Raw genomic sequence first — 26,429 nt, forward strand, 5'->3', positions numbered from 1 at the left:
TTTCAATGAATTTCACCCCACAGCAGAGTAGCAGCTCCTTACAGGAGCTAGAGTCAATAAAAAGAACAAAGTCCTCTAAATGCTGGGGATCTGTGCTCTGACGGCTCATTGATACTTCTAATCACAGACGTGCAAAGAAGCAGAAAGCCATTGATGCACTTCCTCACTTTGTCGCAAGCCCCTTCATTTTTTGGTTCCCCCCCCTTTTTTTTTTGCCTTTTCCCCTTTCAGAACCAGATTAACAATTAGCAAATTAAAAAAACAATCGCAAATATTGGGAAAATTAAAAAGTGACTGTGCTTACCCAAGGAAGGGTCCAGAAAAGACAAGAAGATATTACATTTACACACCAGGCTGATTCTTGGCACAGAGAGCCTATGTCAATCCAAAAAATTAACACAAATAGAACAGCAAACCCGGCAAAGGGGGAAAATCTTTTTTCTAGAGTTACCACATTATTACCTGTGTTTACCAGTGTACAACCAAAAAATCACAAAGGATATAAAGAAACAGAGAAGTATAGCCCATGCAAAAGAAAAAAATCAAAAGAATCCATCACTACAGAAGACTGAATGGCAGATATATCAAAGACTTTAACACAACTGTTTTACTGATGCTCAAAGAACTTAAGAAAGATGTGGAGAAAATCAAGAATGGTATGTGAACAAAACGGAAATCAGTGAGATAGAAAATCTAAAAAGAAACCAGAAAGAAATTATGCAGCTTCAAAGTACATTAACTAAGATGAAAAATTCACATGGATACTCAAAGGCTGATTTGAGCTGATGGAAAAAAGAATCAGTGAACTTGACGATAGGACAATGGAAATTACCAAGGCTGAGGAACAAAGTACAAAGATCGAAGAAAAGTGGACAGAGCCTAAGGGACCTAAGAAACACCATCAATCACAGCAAAACATGCATCATGGGAGTCCCAGAGCAAGAGAGAGAGAAAGGGACACAGAAAACATTCAGAGAAAGTCACAGAAATGTTCAAAGAATACTCAAAGAAATAATTGTTGAATTAAAGTTCCCAAATTTAATGGAAGACATGAATATAAACATCCAAGAAGTTTGACAAACTCCAAGTTTTAAGATAAAATCAAAGAGACTCATATCAAGACACCTTACAATCAAACTTTCAAAAGACAGAGTGAATCTTGAAAGCAGCAAGAGGGAAGTGACTCATCACATACAAGGGATCCTCAATTAAGATTATCTTCAGACCTCTCATCAGAAACTTTGGTGGTCAGAAGGCAGTGGGTCAATAGACTCAAAGAGCTAAATGAAAAAAACCTGTCAACCATGAATATTAATTATACCTGGCAAAACTGCTCTTCAACAAGTCAAGAAGAAACCAAGACATTCCCAGATAAAAGAAAGTTGAGGGAGTTAATAACCACTAGACCTGCCCTGCAAGAAATGCTCAAAGAAGTCCTTCAAGGTAAAAAGGATGCCAAACATTAACTTGAAAGCGTATGAATAATGATCCAATAAAAGGAAATACATAGGCAATTATAGAACTAGTGTTACTATGACAATTATTTATAACTGTACTTTCTATTTTCTACATGGTTTAAGAGAGTTATTTTTTTTTAATTTAGAATAATTTTGTGACATCAAGAAGTGGGGACAAAGTTGTAAAGGAGCAGTTTTCTGCAGGATATTGAAGTCAGGCTGCTATAAATTCAAATGTGAAACCACAGCAAAATGAAATCAGGTTAAATTCTCAATATAAAGGGCAGAGCATTTCATAATAGGGGTAAAATGTCTAGTTACATGTTCTTTATCAAAAACATACTCATAAAGAACATGGAAAACCTTATGAAGGTGCAATACCCTCATGGTGCAAACCCCTCAAGTACATCAAAGAAAGGAACAGCTGACTGGTGAGTGAGAACATATCCTTTTACAAGTCAAGGTGTTTTCAGTTACAGTCGCCCATGTCTGAGGATGCAGAACCCGTGGATACAGAGAACCACCTAAGGAGCATCAATCACTTTTGGTATCCTTGGAGGGGATCCTGGAGCCAGTCCCCTGCAGACACCAAGGGGTGACTATACTTGATTTCAATTAAATTAAAAGAGAACCTAATCAGAGTTATCAGCTGATAGATCATTTAAAGTATTTTTTCTTTGATAGATCTTTGGTGGCTTGTAATTCAGGAGCAATTCAAAAAATTGAGAGGCATTACTATAACAAAACTCCATTCACTCACATCTACTGATTTATGCAAACAAGCTTTCTCATTGCTTACATCCATGGAGTTGAACTTGGAGTAGAATTAATGCTAAACTGTTTTTCATCGTAGTAATTCTCATCCATAATAAAACACACTAGTTTCTAAAAAAATCCATCAAACTTCATCTCTGTAAGATGTATTTCCAATAAAACTTTACTTTTGTGTTTAACACGTATTCATAAATATCTGAAATATATGTTTTAATTAGTTGGAATAATAAAACAGTTTTATCATGACAGGAAAATTTTTAAACAACCCTTAAATCTTAGTTTTTTCATATTTTTTTTTTTACTACAGGGAAGTGTGATAAGGTGATCAATAAAACAGCTGCAATTTTTAAAGAAAAAGAATATGAAGCAGAATTCTGTGTGCACCTCAGTTATAAGACTTTTACAATATTCTATCAGTGTCCTCACCTCCGACTCCCACCCCACTGAGAATGGCTCCCTTGTAAGGGCCCACAGTTCATTTTTCTTAGAACCTACAGTATATAGCAAAGGGCATGTAGTAGATTCTCATAAGTGGTTGATGAATGAATAACTGAATTAAATTTAAAAAAAATTAACTACAAGGACAGACATTTTGTGATAAAATTAGTTGAAGAGGTGAGTTTTTACACTTTATAAGTACGTAATATTTCTGAGAAGCCTGGAGAATTTAAAGATGGAAAATAATTCTAACTCCTATGTGAAAAATAATCCACCATATCCTGAGCCGCTGGAGATCCTCTGAATTCAATAACTACTTCTTGGTGATGTCTCTATTTTTGCTTGTTTTGCAACTTTGTAATACCCTAATATTGTACCCAAGTCTTCTAGTTATTTTGAGAATTTCTCCATGTACATCTATGTTGTAGGACTTTATAAATAAGTAAGACTAGGTTTAACTTAATGGGCAAAGTATTCACTTGACAGAGGAAGATGAAGATAGTACAGTACAATGCAGAACTCACCTCCCCTCACAAACATATCAAAGCTACATCCATATGTGGAACAATTCTCACTTAAAACTAACTGGAGACTGGCAGGAGACTCCTGTACAACCAAGGCTATACAGAAGATTCACACAGAATATAGTTGTAAGGGAAGAGAAGTGATCAGGTTGAGACCTGTGCCCCTGAGAGAGGACACAGAAGAAAAGGGAGAATATACAGGTGGAGATGCTCCTCGGGGAGTGAGTGGTCAAGTCATATACTTGGCACCCTAGCATGGGGTCTGATACAGGGAAGGCGAGCCCCTTGGCCAGTTGGAGGGCCAGTAAGGTTAACAGCAGGGCTATGGGAAGCCTGGACTTCGCCAGTGTGGAGCATGCACATGCCTGCTTGCTCCTGAAGCAAAGCAAAACACGCAGACTGAAAACTGCACATGTGGCTGCCTGGTTTCCTGTGACTGCTGCGACAGGTCCTCAAGCCTAAGCCCAGCTAACGTTGGAGCTTTGTGATGCAGCTCCACACTGAGATGAGGTCCCCGCTGTGTGTAACCCAGTCTAGCGCCTGAGAAGAGCAGGGGCAGCCATTACTGGTGCTTACATAGCACCTCTGATCTCCAGCTGAGGCCAAACGAACACAGCTGGCACCCAGACCCATGCTGGGGGCCCACACAGGCCCTATGTGCCCTGTGGTGCAGTTCCACACCAAGGCAAGGGTGGCAGAGGCCAAGGGAGAGCCAAATTGTGAGGGAAAAAGGAGGCTCAGACCCAAAGCAGCATCTGAGCAAGGTGGCGGCATGCATTCCAGCTGCTTACCCAGGCTTATAACAGAAACAGCCCAGATGTCTGCCCTGGCAGGACCACTGTGGCCTGTGCCCCAGTTCAAGCCAAATGCCCAACCTTGCTCCAGTGCTGCTCCCCTCTGGAGCAAAGTTACCAGTGCTGGAACCGGGGAGAGCACATACTTGGAGCCAGCTTGGACCTGACCTTCAGGGCTCCTAGTCCAGCAATATGTGACTCACACTCACTCCTAAGAGGGTGGAGACAGCCACTGAGCAAAGTGGAAGCCCGAGCTCAAACCTGGATCCAGCTATAGTCTCTCTGTCTCCAGTAACACCTACTACCAAGGTGACAGCTGCCAGCACACCCTAAGGAAAGGCATAACTTGTGTTCAAGTCAGATCCAGCTATCCCATCAAATCCACTGGGTACACGCTGACTGTATGGGGATGCTTCCACATAAGGAAGCCTCTTCAAGACAGCAACACATAACTGTTTCACTTATCTCCTAGAGAGAGAAAATTAAGCAAAATTGGAAGACAGAAGAATCTGTCTCAAATGAAAGAGCAAGAGAAAACCCCTAAAAAAGTAACTATGGGCAGAAGACCTGAATAGACATGTTTCCAAAGAAGACATATGTATGGCCAACACGTGTGTGAAAAGATGCTCATCATTGTTAATCATCAGAGAAATGAGACATCACCTCACTCCTATCAGAATGGCTATTATCAAAGAGAATAAATATCAAATGTTGGAGAGCATGTGGAGAAAAGAGAATCCTCGGACACTGTTGGCAGGAATGTAAACTGGTGCAGCCACTGTGGAAAACAGTATGGAAGTTTCTCAAAAAATTTGAAAGTATAACCTAGCAATTCCACTCCTGTGTATATATCCAAAAAAAAAAATTAAAACACTAATTCAAAAAGACACATGCACTCAATGTTCATAGCAGCATTATTTACAATAGCCAAGATATGGAAGCAACCTAAGTGTCCATTAACAGATAAACTGATAAAGAAGATGTGGTATATATACACACAATGGAATACTACTCAGCCATAAAAAAGAATGCAATCTTGCCATTTATAATAATATGGATGGTCTTGGTGGGTATTATGCTAAGTGAAATAAGTCAGACAGAGAAAGACAAATACTGTATCATATCACTTATTTGTAGAATATAAAAAAAACTAGTGAATATAACGAAAAAGAAATAAACTCACAGATATAGAGAACAAATCAGCAGTTACTGGTAGAACAAGGAAGTTGGAGGGGCATGATAGAGGTAGGGAATATTAAGAGGTATAAACTACTATGAATAAGATATATATAGAATACATATAGGATATAAAATATATATAGAGAAAATATTACTCAGCATTAAAAGAAGGAATTTCTGCTACTTATGACAATATGGATGGACCCTGAAGGCATTGTGATAAGTGTGATTGATGTCAGACACAAGATACTGTATGATCTCACTTATATGTAGAATCTAAACAAAAATATAACAATAAAAAAGCCACCAAACTCAAAGGCAAAGAGATCAGATTAGTGGTTATCAGTGGCTGGGAGTGGAGGACTAAGGGGTGGAGAGAGGAAACTGGGTGAAGGTGGTCAAAAGTTACAAACTTCTCTTCTCTAGGTCCTTCATCATTCTAACTGAAGCCAGAAAGAGACACAAAAATACCACATGATATCACTCATATGTGGAATCTAAATACACACACACACACACACACACACACACAAATGAACTTATTTACAAAACAGAAACAGACTCACAGACATAGAAAACAAATTTATGGTTATCCGGGGAAAAGGAGGTAGGAAGGGATAAATTGGGAGTTCCAAGATTTGCAGATACTAACTACTTTATATAAAATAGCTGAATAACAAGGTTCTTTTACATAGCACAAGGAACTATACTGAATATCATGTAGCAATCTATAATGAAAAATATGAAAATGAATATATGTATGTATATGTATGACTGAAATATTATGCTATACACCAGAAGTTGACACAACATTGTAAACTAACTATACTTCAATAATAAATAAAATAGATTTTTAAAAAAGCTACAAACTTCCAGTTGTTAAGTTAAATAGGTACTGGGGTTGTAATGCATAACATGATGATTACAGTTCACACAATGTATGGTATATATGAAAGTCTGAGTAAATTCTAAGAGTTACATCACAAGGGAAAAAATTTTCTGAAATGTGTATGAGATGATGGATATTAAACAAAACTTTTGTGGTATCTGTTTCATGACATGTGTAAGTCAGGTTGAACACTTTGGACTTTATGGTTGTAGGTCAATCATATTTCAATAAAACTGGAAATAGAGGAGAAGTCAGATCAAAATGGCAGAATAGAAGGATGTGGAGCTCACTTCCTCCCACAAATGCATCAAAAATGAACCTACATGTGGAACAGTTCTCACAGAATACCTGCTGCATGCTGGCAGAAGATCTCATTAGACCAAAATCCCAAGGATTTCCACATAACAAGGTAGAATGAAGGGGAAAAGTGGAATCAGACTGGGACCTGCACCCCTGGGTGGGAGCTCTGAAGGAGCAGAGGTTTCCTCACCCTGGGAAACCCCTTCACCAGCATGGAGCTCAACCAGGACCGAAAGGGAGCTTCAGAGGCTCAGAGGAGAGGGCAGCAGCCAGTGTGCAGCAGGCAGAAGAGAAAGAGGCTGGCACAGAGGGTTCATGCCACCTCATTGCATTCCCCAGCCCAAGAGGTGTGTCTGCATGTGCGTGCAGGGGCTGGGTGCTGAAACTAAGGCTTCAGAGGTCAGATCTGGGGAGAGGACTAGGGTTGGCTGCGCAGGGACAGCCTGAAGGGGCTAGAGCCTGCTCTGGGCCACAAGCAGAGGCATGCGCAGGAAGAAGGTTGGGTCCACTGTAGAAGCCCCGGTGTTAACACGCATACTCAGAGAGGGGCAGGGCGGCCACAGCAGCCTTACTCACAGCGTGCTCACGGCAGGCGGCGGCTCCACCTATACTCCCGTAAGTACGCCAGCGCCGGTGGGAGGCCGCGCTCAAATCCAAGCGATCCCCAGAGGCTGTGCAACTTCAGAAGCAGGGTTGAAATCTGAGTGTCCCAGGGGCTGTGTGACCCCCAGATGTATACAACCATGGGCACTCTGTAAACCCAGTGCTTGCAGGAGATCTGAGCAGAGCTGGTGCTTCCCTGGCCTGGGGAGGTCGGGCTGTAAGCCCTGTGAGCTTGCGCGGGCAGACGCCAGGCTGGGGTCTGGGCTGACCCAGCAGCGCCCACAGCAAGTCCAGGTGCATGACTGCGGCAGGCCTGGGCCTCAGCTCAGCAGTTCTGCGCCAGCAGATCTGTGCTGGTGGTTTTGTAAGCACACCATCTAAGGGACACCCAGGCTGAGGGCCTGAATTCCCACGGTTGAAGCGGGGCCGAGGGCAGTGTCAAAAACTGTACTTTCTGAGCCACACAACAGGTGACTGGCAACACCTTGGAGCACACTTCCTGGGGGACAGCTACTGCAGAGGAACACTAAGTAGCTCCTCTCCCAGTGGGAGCACTCCAGGCCTGCCTACACACACTGCAGTTCAGTAAGGCAGCTAGGGGCATCCATCCCAACAACTAGGAAGTAGACCTGCCCCCAACAGAGCTGTGACAACCACAGAGCAAAAGGGAGACCCCACCCAACATCCAGTGCAGGCTCTGGGAACCACAGCAACAATCACACCCCGTATCAAGGGAATAACATCAAGCACACACTGAGGAAGAATGTGGGAGGCATCCATAGTAAAAACAATCCTCATACTAAAAATACTAGACTCACAGAGGCTACACAGGGCCACTCCCACATAAAAAAGCCCTTCAAGACCATAGCAGATAACTGTTTCACCTAGACTCAGAGTCAGAGCAATATAAGTAAAATGAAAAAGCAGAGGGACCACTACCAACTAAAGAAACAAGAGGATTCTGCTGAAAGAATAAACAATGTAACAGACCTCTCCAGCCTACCAGAACTTGAGTTCAAAAAGGAGGTAATGAAAACACTGAAGGAATTAAGAAAGTCTATTGATGGGAATGCAGATCACCGTAACAAGGAACTGGAAACTATAAAGAGGAGCCAATTAATTCAGAAAACTCATTTGCTGAGACAAAAACTGGCTAAAGGCAACAAACAGCAAACTGGATAATGCAGTGTGAATGAATAAGTGATTTGGAAGATAGAATAACAGAAATTACCCAGTCAGTACAGCAGACAGAAAGACAAATGAAAAAATTTTTTAAAAATGAAAGCAACATACTAGACCTATGGGATAATATAAAGCACCCCAATCTAAGCATAATGGGGATCCCGGAAGGAAAACAAAGAGAAAGGAGATAAAAAATGTGTCTGAAGAAATTATAGCTGAATACTTCCCAAACCTAAAAAAGTAAACAGATATCCAGGTACAGGAAGCACTGAGGATCCCATACAAGATGAAGCCAAAAAGATCTATAATAAGACAAATTGTAATTAAAAGGGCCAAAGTTAAAGAGAAGATTTTAAAGGTGGCAAGAGAAAAACAAAGAGTTAATTACAAAGGAATTCCCATAAGGCTACCAGTTAATTTCTCTACAGAAACATTGCAGGCCAGAAAGGAGTAGCAAAATATATTAAAGTCCTGAAGAAAAAAACCTGCAATCTATGATACTCTACCTAGTCAGATTATCATTTACAATAGAGGGAGAGACAAAAAATTTCTCAGACAAATAAAAACTAAAACAATACAGGAACGCTATGCCTACCCTAAAAGAAACAGTGAAAGCTCTTCTCTAAACAATAAAGAAGCAGGGAGCTATAGAAAAGAAAAAACCACAAATGGAAATGTGATAACTACAGTGAACAGAAAAAAGAAATAAATATGAAGATGCAAAAGAGGACATCAAAATCATAAAATGTGGGGGAGGAGAGTAAGAAAATGTAGATTTTTTTTTTTAGAATGTGTTTGAGCCCCTATGACTACCAATCTAAAGGAAATAGATACAGTAATGGGTTAACATACTTGAAAAAAAGGGTAACCACAAATCAAAAACATACAATAGAGTCACAAAAGCAAAAAGAACAGAACACGAGCATAATACAAAACAAAACCATCAAAACACAATATGAAAGACAAACAAGAACAAAGAAAAAGTACAAAATCAATCAGAAAACAAGGTTTAAAATGGCAACAAATACATATCTATCAATAATTACTTTAAATGTCAATGGACTAAATGCTCCAAGCAAAAGACACAGAGTTGCATACAGGATAATAAAACAAGAGCCTACAATATGCTACCTATAAGAGGTCCACTTTAGGGTAAAGCACACACACAGTTAAAGGATGTAAAATGATATTTCATTGTAAAAAGAAATGACAAGAAAGTGGAGGTATCAATACTCATATCAGACAAAATAAACTTTAAAATAAAGACCATAAAAGAAGGACACTATGCAATGATAAAAGGAACAATACAAGAAGGGGATGTTACAATCATTAACATACGCACTTGCAATACAGGAGCACCTAAATACTAAGAGACATAAAAGTAATATATATATATATATATATATATTTATACACACACACACACACACATACGTACAGATGTAAAGGGAGAAACTAATGGGTTTACAGTAAGAGTAGGAGACTTTAACACTCACTCACATCAATGGACAGATCTTCCAGACAGAAAATCAAAGAGAAATTCTCAATTATACAATAGAACAGTTAAACCTAATTGATGTTTTCAGAACATTACCTCCCCCCCAAAACCAGAATATACATTCTTTTCAAATGCACATGGACAATTGCTAGGATTGAACACATACTATGAAACAAAAGCCTCAACAAATTTAAGAGGATAGAAATTATTTCAAGCATCTTTTCTAACCACAATGACATAAAAATAGAAATCAACTACAGCAAGAAAAATGAGGAAAAAACTGACTGCATGGAGACTAAACAACATGCTAGTAAAAAAAACCCCAATGGGTCAATGATGAAATCAAAGAGAAAATTAAAAAATATCTTGAGACATATGACAAAGAAAACACAACCACACAAAATCTATGGGATGCAGCTAAGGAAGTCCTAAGAGAGAATTTTATAGTGACACTATAGGCTTTCCTCAAAAAATAAGAAAAATATGAAACAACTTAACCTACCACCTAAAATTTTTTTAAAAATAAGAACAAAATCTAAGTCATCAGAATGAAGGAAACAATAAAGATTAGAGAGAAAATAAATAAAATAGACATTTTAAAAACAGCAGGAAAAAAATTTTTTTTCAACCCAAAAGCTGGTTCTTTGGAAGGGTAAACAAAATCAACAAACCTCTGGTCAGGCTCACCAAGAAAAGAGAAACCCCAAATACACAATATAAGAAATGAAAGAAGAAAAGTAACAACAAGTACCACAGAAATACAAAAAACCACAAGAGAATACTATGAACAATTATATGTCAACAAGCTAGAAAACCCAGAAGAAATGGAAGTTTCTAGAAACACACAGCCCACCAAACTGAACTAGAACAGATAATCTGAACAGACCAATCACCAAAAGTGAAATAGAATCAGTAATTTAAAAAAAAAAAGAAAGAAAGAAAGAAAAGAAAAACAAAAACAAAAAACTTCCCTGCAAATAAAAGTCCAGTACCGGATGGCTTCACTGGGGAATTCTACCAAACATACAAAGAAGAAATTACACCAATTCTTCTCAAATTCTTCCAAACGACTGAAGAGAGAATACTCCCAGTCTCATTCTGTGAAACCACCATCACCCTGATACAAAAGCCAGACAAAGACACTACCATTATCACCGATGAACAGAGATATAAAATTCCTTAACAAAATATTAGCAAACAGAGCACAACTACACATAAAAAAGATCGCACAAGTTGGATTCATCCCAGGGACACAAGAATAGTTCAACATATGCAAATCAATCACCATGATACACCACATCAAATAAAGAAAGGGGAAAAAAAATCACATGATCATCTCAAGAGATGCAGAAAATGCATTTGATAAAATTTAACACACATTTATGATAACAACTTTAACCAAAGTGGGTACAGAGGGAATATATCTCAACATAATAAAAGCTTTTTATGACAAACCCACAGCCAACATAATATTTAACAGTGAAAAGTTGAAAGCCTTTCCACTAAATCTGGTACAAGACAAGGATGCCCACTCTCACCACTTCTATTCAATATAGTATTAAGAAGTCCTGGTCAGCAATCAGACAAAAAAAAGAAAGAAAAGAAAGAAAAGAAAGAAAGAAAGAAGAAAGAAAGAAAGAAAGAAAGAAAGAAAGAAAGAAAGAAAGAAAGAAAGAAAGGGAAGAAAGGAAAGAAAGAAAGAAAGAAAGAAGAAAGAAAGAAAGAAAGAAAGAGGATCCAAATTGAAAGAGAAGAGTTAAAATTGTCATTATATGAAGATGATATGATATTATATATAGAAAATGCTAATGACGCCACACAAAAACTACTAGAGCTAGTCAATGAATTCAGCAAGGTAGCAGATATAAGATTAACATAAAGAAATCAGTTGCATTTCTTTACACTAGCAATGAAATATCAGAAAAGGAAAGTTAAAAAACAGTCTCTTTTTAAAATCACATCAAAAATAAATAAAGCATTTAGTAATAAACCTGACCAAGAAGGTGAAAGACCTAAAGCCATCTACAGATTTAATGCGATCCCTAACAAGTTACCCAGGACACTTTTCCCAGAACTAGAACAAATAATCCTAAAATGTATTCAGAACCTTGAAAGATCCAGAATTGCCATAGCAATCGTGAAGAAAAAGAACAAAGCTGGAGGTGTAACACTACAGTAATCAAAACAGCATTGCACTGGCATAAAAACAGACATATGTATCAATGGAACAGAATAGCCAATAAATAAACCCACACACAAATGGTCAATTACTCTTCAACACAAGAGGCAAGAGAATGGAGAAAAGACAGCCTCTTCAGCAAATGATGTTGCAAAAGCTAGACAGCTGCATGCAAATCAGTGAAGTTAGAATACTCCCTCAAACCATACACAAAAATAAACTCTAAATGGATTGACGATTTAAACATAAGACATGACGACATCAAAGTCCTAGAAGAGAAATTAGGCACAACGTTTTCTGACATTAGCTGTACCAACATTTTCTTAGGTCAATCTCTCAAGACAATAGAAATAAAAGCAAAAATAAACAAGTGGGAGCTAATCATACCTATAAGCTTTTGCACAGCAAAGGAAACCATAAATAAAATGAAAAGACAACATATGAAATGGGAGAAAATATTTGCAAGCAATGAAACTGACAAGAGATTAATTTCCAAAATATACAAATAGCTCATACAATTCAAAAATAACAACCAAAAATACAACCCAATCAAAAAATAGGAAGAGGACCTAAACAGACACTTCTCCAAATAACACATACAGATGGCCAACAGGCACATGAAAACATGCTCAAAGTCACTAATTATTAAAGAAATGCAAATCAAAACCACAATGGGGTACTACCTCACACTGGTCAGAATGGCCATCATTAAAATAATACAAATAACAAATACTGGAGAGAATGTGGAGAAAAGGGAACCCTTCTACACTGCTGGGAGGAATGTAAACTGGTGCAGCACAATGGAAAACAGAATGGTGGTTCCTTAAAAAACTAAAAGCAGAGTTTCATATGATCCAGAAATCCTACTCCTCAACATATATCTAGAGAAAACTATAATTCAAAAAGATACATGCACCCAATGTTCATAGCAGCACTATTTACAACAGCCAAGACATGAAAGCAACCTAAATGTTCATTAGCCGATGAATAGATCAAGAAGATGTATATATACAGAATTGAGTATTACTCAGCCATAAAAAGAATGAAATAATGTCATTTGCAGCAACATGGATGGACCTAAAGATTATCACATTAAGTGCAGCAAGTCAGAATGAGAAAGACAAATTCCTTATGATATCACATACATGTGGAATCTAAAATATGACACAAATGAACTTATTTACAAAACAGAAACAGACTCTCAGACATAGAAAACAAACTTACGGTTACCAAAGGGGAAAGAGGATGGGGGAAGGTAAATTAGGAGTCTAGGATAAGCAGATACAAACTACTATATATAAAACAGATAAACAACAATGCCTTACTATATAGCACAGTGAACTATACTCAATATCCTGTAATAAAACACAATGGAAAATAATATGAAAATGACTATGTATATATATGTAGAACTGAATCTCTTTGCTTTATACCAGAAACTAACACAATGTAGTAAATCAACTATAATTCCATAAAAAATAAGTTTCAAAAAATGAAAATAAAACTGATGTGGAAATCTTGGGGTAAAATAGTAGAGTAAGGAAACCCAGAATTCCATCCCTCCTGTAAAGCAATGATTAAACTAGAAAAAACTCTCAGAATCAAGTTTTTCAGAACTCTGCAATCTAACAAAAAACCTGGAATAACCAAGGCATTCCTGGTTTGGCTTGCTGGTGCCAGAGTGGTCAATACAGGCACACCTTGTAGACATTTCAGGATCAGTTCCAGATCAATGCACTAAATTCAGTAACATGAATTTTTTGGTTTCCCAATATATATAAAAGTTATTTTTACACTATACTGTAGTCTCCTACATGTGAAGTAGTGTTACATCTCTTAAAATGTACATACTTTAATCAAAAAATACTTTATTGCTAAAAAATGCTAACCATCATCTGCGCTTCCAACAAGTCATAATCTTTTTGCAATGGTAATATCAAAGGTCACTGATCACAGATCACCATAACAAATATAATAATAATGAAAATGTTTGAAATATTGAGAATTACCAAGAAGTGAGCAAATGCTTCTGGAAAAATGGCACAAATAGACCTGTTCGATGCAGGGTTGCCACAAAACTTCAATTTATAAAAAATGAAGTATCTGCAAAGCACAATAAAACAAGGTACGGCTATATGTACCTTATTTTCAAAGAATTGTGTTTTGACCTTCCAGGGGCTCCGTGAGAACACCTACAACTCAATAATCAAAAAAAAAAAAACCCCCAAAAAACAACAAAAAAAAACAAAAACAAAAAACCCACTATTTTAAAATGAGCAAAGGACTAAAACAGACATTTCTCCAAAGAAAATATACAAATGGCCAATATGTTTATGAAAATATGCTCAAAATCACTAATCATTAGGGAAATGCAAATCAAAAGCACAAACAGATACTACTTTACACCCATTATGACAGCTGCTATCAAAAAACCAAAAAACAACAAGTGTTGGCGAGAATGTATAGAAATTGGAACCCTTGTGCACTGTTGGGAATATAAAATGGTATAAACGCTGTGGAAAACAGTATGGTGGTTCCTCAAAAAATTAAAAATATAATTACCATGTGATCCAGCAATATCATTTCTTAGTATTTATCCAAAAGAATTGAAAGCAGAGTCTCAAAGAGGTATCTGTACACCCATGTTCATAGAAGCACCATGCACAATAGCCAAAACGCAGAAGCAAACCAAATATCCAACAACAGACGAATGAATAAACAGAATGTGATATATATACACAGTAGAGTATCATTCAACCTTAAAAAAGGAAGAAAATTCTGACACATACTACAACATGGATGAATCCTGAAGACATTACACTAAGCAAAATAAGCCAGTCACAAAAAGTCACTTCCCTTAACATGAAGTATCAAGAGCAGTCAAACTTACAGAAACAGAAAGTTGAATAGGAGGCCGAGAGGAATGGGGAGTTTCTGTTTAATGGGTACAGACTTTGTTTTACAAGATGAAAATGCTTTGGAGGTTGGTTGCACAACAGTGTAAATAAACTTAACACTTTTGAACTGTACACTTAAGAAGACTACGATGATTCAAAAAAAAAAAAAAAAAGGATGCCTGCTTTGGCCATTTATATATTCAACACTGTACTAGAAATTCTAGCCAGAGCAAATAGGTCAGTAGGTAGGTATTCAGGTGGGTAGGTAGGTAAATAAATAAATGGCATTCAAACTGGAAAGGAAGAAATACAATTGTCTCTTATTTGCAGATGACATATATAGAAAATTCTAAAGAATCTACAAATAAACTATTAGAACTAGTGAATAAATTCAGCAAAGTTGTAAGATACAAGGTCAACACTTAAAAATCCATTGTATTTCTACACACTATAAATAAGCAATCAAAAAGGAAGTTAAGAGAACAGTTCCATTTACAACAGCATCTAAAATAAAATACTTAAGAATAAATTTAAGCAAGGATGTCTAAGATCTGTACATTAGAAACTACAAAACATTGCTGAAAGAAATTAAAAACCTAAATTAATGGAAAAACACCTCATGTTCATAGATTCTAAGACTTACTACTCTTAAAATGGCAATATTCCCCAAAGTGGTCTACAGATACAATGCAATCCTTATCAAAATTTCAACAGCCTTTTGTGTGGAAATAGAAAAGCTAACATAAAATTCATGGCTTGCAAGGGACCTTGCTGTGGAACTGTTTGGCAGTTTCAAAATAAGTTAAACACAGACTTATCACATGATCCATCCATTTCACTCCTAGGAAAGAACTGAAAATAGGTCTTCTAACAAAAACTTGTTCAAGAATGCTCACAGCAGCACTATTCTCAATAACCAAAAATGGAATCACCCACAAATGCCCATCAATTACATATATATATATATATACACACACACATATACAATGGAATATTTACTCAGTCATAAAAGGGATGAAGAAGTAATATAAGTTACAACATGCATGGGTCTTGAAAACATGATAAGTGAAAGAAGCCACACACAAAAGGCTACATGACTCCATTTATATGGGCTATCCAGAATAGGCAAGTCCGTAAACAGGAACAGATTTGCAGTTGCTAGGGGCTGGGGTAAATGGGGAGTAACTGTTAATTAAGTTATGGTACTGCTTATTAAGGGCATAGGGTTTCCTTTTGGTGTGAGGAAGAGATTTTAGAAGTAGATGGTGGCTAAGGTTACACATTGTTAATGTACAAAATGCCACTGAATTCTGTACTTTTTCATGGTTGAACTGTGAATTTCATGTCACGTGTATTTTACCACAATTAAATAAGAGGGGAATCCCTTATTAGACTCTATAAAGATTTACATTCTGCCCAGTCCTCAGGATTGTCACCTACTAACCACCCTAGGTCGCCCTGGTCTACCCAGACCTGTCCCTTCTCTGAACAATCATGAGTCCTAATGCTGGCTCAATTCATTTGAATTATTTATCACGTATGTTCTTTTGACATCTCTTAACTTGTCCCCTGGACTGGATAAGAATCATTCACTTTATTTCTAACAGTTCTTTACGTAATGTTAAGGCTGTCTCTGGAAGGTTCACAGTGTCACCTAATGAAGCCTCTCAAAAAACTTTTTATGTCCTAGTTTCACAACTCAGTAAGATCGTAAGATTCACATTTACCTACATGGCATCGTTGCCCTACTACTGATCTGCTACTCTGTATTAGAAGTTAGCAAACATTTTCAGTAAATATCCACACAGCAAATATTTTAGGCTTGTGAGCCATACAGTCTCTCCCACAATCACTCAGCTCTGCCCTTGTGATGTATGTACATGTAAAGCAGCCACAGCCATAAATGAATGAGCATGACTGTGTCCCAATAAAATGTTACAGACACTGAGACTGGAACTTCATAAAATTTTCACATCAAGAATATTACTCTTGATTTGTTTGTTTCTCAATCATCTAAAAATTCTAATTTATGGGCCATGATAAAACAGGCAGCATGCTGCACTTGGCCCATGGACTGCAATTTGCTGACTTCCGCTCTCTATTTTTCCTGATGTTAACTTATTCATTTCTACTATTTCATTTCAACGTACATTTCATAAACCTCAAATAATCACTGTTAAGCAAAACTGTGCATAAATTAAACAGCTCACCTGGGACGTGATCATTTTCTGCTGGTGCTGGAAGAGAGTGCAGAACTGTAAGGGTACAGCTGAGAAAGAAGGAAAGGTCATGAGAGATGTCACCTGCCAAAAAACGCCACATAGTACCTGGCAAACACCTCAGAAAGGGAGACACCTTGAGAAGGGGCAGAAAGGGTAACAGTCAGGAAGGGAGCACTCTGTGTCCACGCATGGCCCTGTATGACTATGCAGTGCTTGGACACGCTAGTTTTCAAATGTAAATACATTTGTTTCCTGCTAATTTATTAACAATGTATGCGCTAACCCAGAAAAATGTAAACACATTAAACTAATTCAGCCAATTAGGAAAAGCCAAGGAATGGAATATAATGCTTTCCTTAAAACTGATGCTGAGCAAAAATACAGAACAAAAATGTGTAATGTTCATCACAAAACAGAAAATCCCAACAAGACTCTGAAAAAAGGGAGGGGTTGTTTTAAAGGGCTGGTCTCTCTTGGAAGGAAAAAAAAAATTCCTCTTAATTTGGTTTCAGGTTCTCAAAAGTATTTGACAAAAAAAAAAAACTGGTTTTGATTTATCTGTTGTCAAAGCATAAAAAACCTGCCTGAACTATCAAGAGACTAAATGTCTGCTCTTGATTCTGCCGTAATAAAATGTGTGACTGTAACCACTTAATATTTTACACCCACTTCCTGCCCACACTATCCCCACACCGTCTTTTAAGTAAAGCAGGAATAGACCTGTCATGCAGTACCACCTCTGATTCTCTAACATCAGTACAGAGGGGGCATCAGCATATCTGTAGTTGTGGTGTAGTGTGGGAGCAGCTTAGAGCCCAGAAACAGTGAAGGGATGAAGAAGGTAATTCCCTTCCCTGTGGCTGGTAAGCTCTTCCTTCCACACGATGCTTTCATAACTCCCCAAGAAGCAGTATCTTCTGTTCCTTTTGTCTTGCCCTCCTATCCCAGCCACAGCTTACACCTCTTCTGAAAGTTGGCCCAAAGCTTCCACCGTCACCCAGTCTGTGACAGTCTGCCTATGACAGTGGTTCTGGCAGGAGGACCCAAATTGCTTCTGGCTGAGCAGTAAGAGCCCCTTCCACTTGGGCTCTGGATCTGTACTGAAGTCTCAGGCCAGCTGGCTGTCCTACCAGGGATTTCTGCTCCTGGAACTCCCTTCTTACGTCACAAAAGCTGCTTTGTTGCAAGAAAGCCTGACCCAAATCAGTTGGAATATTCACCCAAAATCTCAAGCTCCGGGATCTTCCTGTCAGCTTGAGTTACAAGCAGGACCACCTGTAAAAGCAAACTGGTGCTACTGAGAACACAGGCAATGCTGGGGCGGGGGCGGTCAGAGCGACCGGGACGCGTCCGTTTATGTGCCAGGCTCACAAGTTCTTTAGAAACAAGAAAAATTTCCCCAAATCCAATGCCGCATTCACTTCAAAGTGATTTCCTCAGGGGGTTGGAGCCATGAAGCTGCTAACTGCTTGACTGACTCATGCTCAGGTTTCATGCTGGGCAGAGAACGAGGTATGGACTCTATCCTTCCTCCTGCCCCTGCGCGGGTCGCCACTTCGGATTCCTATCTCCTCTCTGAGCCTGTTTCACCATTAAAATGGGACACGACACTGACGGCAGGTGGTTGGGAGGATGAAGTGAGATCTCGAGCGAAAAAAACCCACAGTTCTCCGCTGAGATGAGAAGTGGGTACCGACTGAGCGCCCGAAAGCCGAAGTCCGCGCGCGGTCGCACGGGGCCTCGGACCACCCTTCACCCCTGAGATGAGAAAACTCAGCTTCACCTGGTAACAAGCGCTGGGACGCGCCGGTTCTCCTCAGGTGCATGAAAACGGAGCTGGATTCACACCAAGGTCAGAGGATAAAGCCGTCTCTCACTTACCCCTCTCGTGTGGAGGCCCCTGCTCCACCCGCTCAACCCTCAAGGGGCTCAACAGCGCGTCCTAGTCAGCGCCCCCGCCTTCAGCCGCCAGAGGCTCGGGCACCGTCTCCTCGCGAGACCGCAGCCGCAGAACGGGAACACACGGGCAAGTGGGGGGAGGGGAAATGGGGGCAGCGCACATGCGCAGAAGGCCCAGAGCGACTGCCTTGTCCTGGGCCAGAAAACTCAAGGTGCTGAAAGCCCTCCAGCCAGCTCAGTTAGAAAGGGGTCTGTGACTTTCAACACACTGGGTAGACCTGCCAGGTTTAGCAAATAAAGCTCAAGCCGTGAGACATACTTTTATTTGTTGTTCATCTGAAATAAATGATAAGTATTTAAATTACATGTCTGTTTCATTAGTTACATTTCCCTGACGTGTTGGCTTTGCTTAACAGTTCTTTGTTTTGCAGATTTCAGTTATAGAATTTCTTCCATAGTCAATTGACATTGTTCCATTTACATTGTCACATGTCTTCTACAGTGGTCACATCTCACTTACTTTGTTCTTTGTCCATTGGACATTCATTAATGAGAAAACACACAACTTTAGCATTACGAACATATAATGGCATTAAGTTAACAACTCTAGGAACTGCTCTGCAAATTGATTCGTTGAAACACATAATAACATCACTTATGGCACAACTTGCCTTTTCCATCCTTCAGGATTATGTTGGATCTCTTGATTAATGGCTTCTTAATATGTCCACTGACAAAAGAGAACTTTTATGTCAACTTTTCCCTTGCCTTTTTAACACTACATACGATAATTCCACTTGTCTCTGTGTTAGAAGAGCAATTAGTAACATCCATGTAAAACAATCAAATTCTTCAAGAGATGAAACTCACTTCAGAATACAGTCACGGCAGGTACAATAATGATTATCCACAAACCGGAATTTATTTTCCTAGTCATAACTAATGTTATCCCTTTTAAGAACAGTCTGACAGGAAGATTTCACCAAGTTCCACTAAACAATGGAATATTTCAATAACACGTTTTTCTCTTCTTTCAATTTCTATAATTCTATTGCTAAAGAGATACTGAAAACGGTAAGCAAGGAATAAGCAAATTGGCTTCATTCAATGTATTATTCAAAAAATAAACAATAATTTGGGGCCTTTCCTTGAAAATTAAAATATTAGTTCAGTGCTTTAAATTAACTGAGAACTCTTCCAGCTGTGTTTGTTACCATGCCAATGAGTTTCTGAATGCAAGAGAAATGAAAAATACTGAATGCCAACAAAAATCTTTTACTCACTCAATTCAAACAGTATAAATACTGAAGTCAGAGAACAACTTTATGACAGTTACTTCAACATTAATAGAAAGGACAAGAGAAGCTGTCATAGAGGAGAACAAATCTGACTCTACATTGGATCTGTTCCTTTAGTTTTAACCACTGTGCCCTGCTTTCTAGGCTCAGTCTTGCTAGCTCTGCACCTTTTGTGAAACTATGTTGCCTTTAGCTTGAAATATACAGGAGAACGTATTCTCTGCCTATGACCTTTAAGGATGTTAGTACTTCTGCACTTACGTGGACATGGCAAGCTGCAAAATAGAGAATGACCTTTGGGTGAAAGTTTACAGGGACACCAGGACCTGGCCCACAAGGACAGCTGCAAGGACAAAGAATGCCTGCAGCAAAAAGTTTGCAAAAACCAACTACATGCCTTCCCTCCACTTTTTTTCTCATATAAAATGAGCCTGTATTCTAACTGAAGCAGGATTAGTTGGCCATTCCTCTCCATCTATGGGCTTTCTGAATAAAGTCGCTGTTCCTTGCCCCAACACCTTGTCTCCTGATTAATTGGCCTGTCATGTAGTGAGCAGAACGAGTTTGGGCTGGGCAGCAAAGCTATTTGAACAGAAAGCATTATGCAGAATATGGGCAGAACAGTCAACATCTTCCGTAGAATCATTCATGCTTTGTTTCAGCTTGGAATAAACATTTTTGCACCTTTATGGAAACATCCACCAAAATTTGTATTTGTTTTACCACCAGCAAGAGTCTTGTAGAAGTAAGAGTTAAATATGTATTTTCTGCATTGCCATTGCTTGCATCCAAGGCTGTGCGGAAAAAAAAGATGAGGCATTTAGAACATTGATCATCTCTGTAATCATAAGTGACGCTATTACTTGTGGTGTTTTTGCAGTGGACTTTATCCTGGCACTTGACATTTTGGTTGCAACTTTGGAATCAGAAAGTACTTCTGGCAGCAGTGTGTTCAGTCATTTGAGCTGAAAGACTGATGATGATACGTGGTGTGGAGTGTATTCACAACTTCTGCAACTACTGTATCTCAGTCTGAATTCCTATTGATCAAAAAATTATTTTATCACTTTCTATAGTACTTACTGAGGAAATAATACATCTCTTATGCTTAGCTGTTAGTATATAACCCAATCAGTTATCCAACGTGATCCGTTATCTAGGGTGGGAAGTTCTGGTAACTGACTTAGCCAAGAAAGCTACCCACACATTGGGGATCAGAAATTGGTGGACTTGTCATTTGGTTTCCAATCACCTGTACATGACCTTAAAAGCTTACTCTGCCAATACAATTTTAGCCAACTCCAAACTAACAACAATGTCATTCTCCTGGGCTTTCCTTCAATTAGATGCCCCACCTGTTTTCCATCCCAGTTGCTCCTCAAGGACTAACTTAGAGATCCATTTAGGAATCTATTGGCTGGATCAGAATTTGAAAAGGAGTTGTTTGAAAAGACAACTATGTGTCTCACTTATACCATCTATCTGAGACCTAGCAGGGACATAAAATTTCTATTGCATGTTTTTTCCAAGAGCCCAGAATGTGTATTTTGAGAAGTAAAATGTGTACCTTGGATCCTATTAGCAATGTCTATAACTTCAAAGGAAAAAAAAGGAATATCATGGCAAGGCCTTGTATATGTAGAGACATATGATTTTTATTTATATTTTTGATTTATGCATTCATTCCTCAGGATCCACAGGGATTGGTTCCAGGGATTCCCATGGACACCAGAATTTGCAGATGCTCAAGTCCCTTATAGAAAATGGATTAGTATTTGCATATAATCTACACAATTTTAAAACACCTCTAGGTTACTAATAATACCTAATACAATGTAAATAGTTGCAAATACAATGCAAATGTTATATAAACAGTTGTCAGCACAATGCAAATTCAAGTTTTGCTTTTTGGAAATTTCTTGAATTTTTAAAAATATTTTCAATTCATAATTGGTTGAATTGTGGATGTGGAATCCATGGATGTGAAACCCAGGGACACGGAGGGCCTACTATATTTATATTTTGGGTTCTGTGAGGCAAGAGGTTCACAGAGCTCTTTATCCTGAAGGAGTCAGCTCTTAGGCAATGTCCCAATAGTTCTAATAAAAGTGGAGATGGGACAGTTTTTTGGTAAGAGCATCCAGTGCTGAGGTGACAACCTGAAATTTGGTCCGTGTCCGTTTTGTAGACCTTTGTTTACCAGCTGTTGATTGGATAGAGTCAGTAATTTTAATATTATTGGATACTAAGTATAAGGGCAGTTATGGAATATTTGTGTCCCAGAAAATTCGTATGTTGAAGAGCTACCCCACAGTGTGGCTGAAATTGGAGAAGGAAGTAATTAAGACTAAATGAGATCATAAAGGTGGGATCCAGATCCCATAGGATTATTGGCCTTAAGAGAGAGCAGAGAGTTCTCTTCTATGTGCACACACCGTTAAAAAAAAAAGCCATGAGAGGACATGATGAGACAGCAGCTGTCTATAGGCCATGAAAAGAGCCCTCACCAGGAACTGCACCCTACCAGACCTTGATCTTGTACTTTCCAGTTTCCAGAACTGTAACAAAATTAATTTCTGCTGTTTAAAATACTCAGCCTGTAGTGATTTGTTAAGGCAGCCCAAGCAGATGAATTCAGGGCCTTAAGGGATGGGACTACAGGAGTAAGGTGGAAGTGATTCACCACGAGGCATTATTTTTTCCCGTGTTTAAGAACAGGCAAAATCAGGGTGTCAAGCAGAAAAGTAGTGTGAATAATCATTTCTTTATTAATTAGGTTTGATATAATGTTTTGATATATGAATGCCTTATTTTAACTTACATTGGGCCATATTAATTATTTTAACTGGAGGTCCATGGATTCCCATTTATCAAGCCAATTTGTAAGTGCCAAAGATTCACTTGAATTTTAAAATATTATTTATTGTTAGAGCATCTATACCCAACATGGGATATTTTAAGGCAATGGGTACTATGACTATGGAAAATTTAGGTGAGACAACAGTTGAAGTGAGGTTTACCTATTTTCCCTATATTTTATATTTAGTTTACTCTCCTAAGATTATAAGTTGAACAGTGTTTAAATTTAGTGGTATCCACAGGTATATTTGTGCTCCAGTATTGATAAAGTCCATGAAGTTTTGTCGATTGGAACATTTTAGCAAGTACTAAAGTTAATTTATAATCTGTGTTGTAGAGGCACAAAAGCCAATCAATGTCCTTCTTTATCTTTTTATTACAAAAAGTATTTTAATCTATAAATTTCATATAGGAATTTTGGACATCCAACTGGGTCAAATTATGGACCTTTCTTTTAATATAATTACATGTTACTTACACATATATAATTTATTTACTATATTAATATTAAAATATCATCTGTATCATTTATTTCATTATCTCTGATTTTTCTCCCTTATATAGGGTCTTACCCTTTTTTTCTATTTTAAAGCTTTTAACAGCTTGAAGATGTGCTTTTTAGTTTCTTTCTCTGCTGATAAGAAAAATGGAAGGAGAGGGGGTGGCCAGGTGGCTCTAGGCAGCAGCTTTTACCTGGTACAGCCCCTCTCTGCATTATAATCAGCTCCTTTCCCCCTCTTTTAAACTCTTAAACAAACTCTTTTAAACTCTTAAACAAACTCTTTTAGAATAGCTTGTATCTTGAAGTGGGTTGACCCCTGTCTGTCCCTGATCAGACCCTTTGGGTATCTACCTGAAAACTCCTGGTAATTCCTAGTGGCTTGCACTGTGAGTGATGGCCTCCCTTCATGGTCAATAGGATGTCTATTTGACCTCAGGTCTGGCATTTACATCCAAGAGAGCAACAGTGGCATCAGCTTTAGATGTCAATTTTTTCGTTTTGAGTATAAGACCTTTTGTATACTGAGAAGCAGCAGCACTTAAGATATCTCATGCACATTGATAAGGTATTTTATAATTTTTTATTAATTGGAACACATCCTTGGGAGTTTAGGGGGAGTCACAACCAGATATCCCTTTCCTTTTCTCTTTTTCATTAAAAATTGGGTCATTGGTCTCCAGGGAGGTCTCCAGGGATGGGCCCTCTTATATCTCATATCCTTGAGTCTGGGATCAAACTGTGACAGCAGCAAGGCAGACAACAGCAGAGGATTTTGCAACAACATAACATTTGTGGGGAGCCATGGTCGCTATGGGATGGGTGCCCCCAAATTGAGAGCCAGTAGGTCCTTTCAGTGTGAAGATGCCTAGTCAGGAAGTCTTCTGCTACCAAATGAGACAGGCTGGTATGTCTTTTGCATACAAGGAAAATAAGGAAGACTATTGAAGCAGCCCCTACCTACATTGTCCTGGAAGGTCAACAGATAGGGCTCACCCAACAGGTGAAGGTGGGAGAGTAACTGTTCCCACCCCTTTAGGGGACCTTTGCTCAGGACAATAGCCAATTACCCTAAGTATCCCTGAAGACCTCATCCAGACTAGGTATATCACAAACACATAGGGACCAACTGGGGACCTCTCTGGTCAGACTACAGCATCCCAAGCTAAGGGTGGATTCAGCTTTTTGAGCTCTGACACAATTGAACTGGATAAACTGAGAAACCCAACAGACACAATACAATGTAGTGGCTGCTAAATCACAAGTGTGGCAGGGCAACAGCCAGCAGTGCCTTCCCAAACAGTATTTGTGGTCAACTGGATCCAGTTAGTAAGAGACGTAACATTCCCATGCATCACTGAACCACCCTGCTCACTGCACCAACTGTTAAGAAGCACCTGGGATTTGTTTTAATCAGGTATGGTAAAATGAGACATGGAGACAACTGCCATTGAAAGAAAACTTTATTACTTACAATTTTTCAAAAGGAAGGGACACACCACACCATCCAGGGCCATACAGGGAAGCACCAGGGTTGGACAAGAGACACAGACATGAAGGAAAATTATGAATGGTGGTAATAAACTATAGTAACCTAACTGTAAGGTGGGAAGTGCCCTACTGGGCCCTACTGAGCAGGAAGCAAAACCCAGATGTTGGGGTTTATGGTTGGAGGGTTTATAAAATGATTTTTATGTACCTGTGGAAACACAGGAGTGGTATGTATGTAAACATCTCTAGCCATTAGCTTGGCCCATGATTTCAAGATGCTAAACCATCAATTACACAATATCAAAAATGATTTCTACAGTAATACATCATACTAATAGAATAAACTCAAATTGTTCTCATTTGATCATATATGATTATTTCAATAGATATAGAAAGCATTTGACAAAATCAGCACCCTTTCATGATACAACCCACAACAAAATAGGAATAGAATGGAATGGCCTCAACCTAATAAAGGCCATTTTTGAAAACCCACAGCTAACATCATACTTGATGGTGGAAGATGAAATACTTTCCTCCTAAGATCAGGAAGAAGACAAGGATGTCCACTATTGGGGAAATATAATTAAAAACAAAATCTTTCAGCTCAGAAAACCTCTCCACAAAGATGGAAGGGGAAGAAAACATCATTTCCTAGACCCAAAGTGATACAATGCTATGTTTTTGCTTGGTGTGCTTGTGCAGCATGATGTGAGATTGCCACTCTATACCATGCCCCTTTTCTTTCAAAAGGCACATAGTGACCAAATCAGGTGTCTTTTCCCCAAGGAGCTCCACAGATGCTCCATCCAGACTACAAAATACAGTAACCTTTTAGTTGCACATAGGTCTATCCCCAGTAGGTTTATAGATGAATGGGGAGAAATGAGAACACACATTCCTTAGTAAGAGGACCTGATTCATGGGAATTCTGGAGGAAAAGGAACAAGTAAGGAGACTGGTTCAAAATACCAACAACCTCTAATGACCTAGTGCCAGACGGAAAGTAAGAAATTTCTGAGGACTCTGTAGAATAAGCAGCACCAGTCTTTAACAGAACAGGCAAAGAGATTAGCCTGAGGAAGTTACTGACACATATGGTTTACCAGTTCCCACCACCAGGATTCTCTCAGTCTGTCCAATTTTGAGCCATTTGCCAAGTATTTCCTAGCTGAAGGTTTTGTTCATCTAGGTTCTCCTGATCCTCTTGTCCCTGAAATCCCTGCATCCTCTCTTTCTACAGCCCCTTCCTTTGAACCTTTCATAGGTTGACCAGAGTAGGAATTATTCCTTTTAGTAAAGAGTTCTAACTGAGCAGCCAACACAGAAGTCTAATTTCTTCTTTTCTTGTTTGTCTTTCTCTAGATTGTCCCCAAATTAAGTAGCTGCTGCTAAGATTTGACAAATAGTCTGTTCTTGCCACACTAATAGTTTCCCTTACTTTGGA

At 38.6% G+C, this 26,429-nt stretch overlaps 1 protein-coding gene across 6 annotated transcripts in view; it reads right to left on the reverse strand.

Moving 5' to 3' along the window:
• The window catches only part of LOC102543616 (uncharacterized), a 68,710-nt gene that overhangs the window by 25,633 nt on the left and 16,648 nt on the right, over positions 1-26,429 (reverse strand). Inside the window, exons 1-2 of one of the 6 annotated variants that reach the window (XM_006219232.4) lie at positions 18,818-18,925; positions 16,925-16,983 (exon numbers count right to left, since the gene is read on the reverse strand). The exons of 1 other annotated variant lie outside the window; for it this stretch is intronic. In XM_006219232.4, coding sequence (XP_006219294.2) covers positions 16,925-16,939 — 15 coding nt within the window. In that variant the 5' untranslated portion in view covers positions 16,940-16,983; positions 18,818-18,925. Of the gene's footprint in view, positions 1-16,924; positions 16,984-17,895; positions 18,053-18,719; positions 18,926-26,429 lie in introns of those variants that run through there. 4 more of the 6 variants (XM_031675801.2, XM_072971074.1, XM_072971075.1 and 1 more) reach the window with 4 other exon arrangements.

Source organism: Vicugna pacos, chromosome 11 (genome assembly GCF_048564905.1).
Source record: "Vicugna pacos chromosome 11, VicPac4, whole genome shotgun sequence".
NCBI classification, from domain to species: Eukaryota; Metazoa; Chordata; class Mammalia; order Artiodactyla; family Camelidae; genus Vicugna; species Vicugna pacos.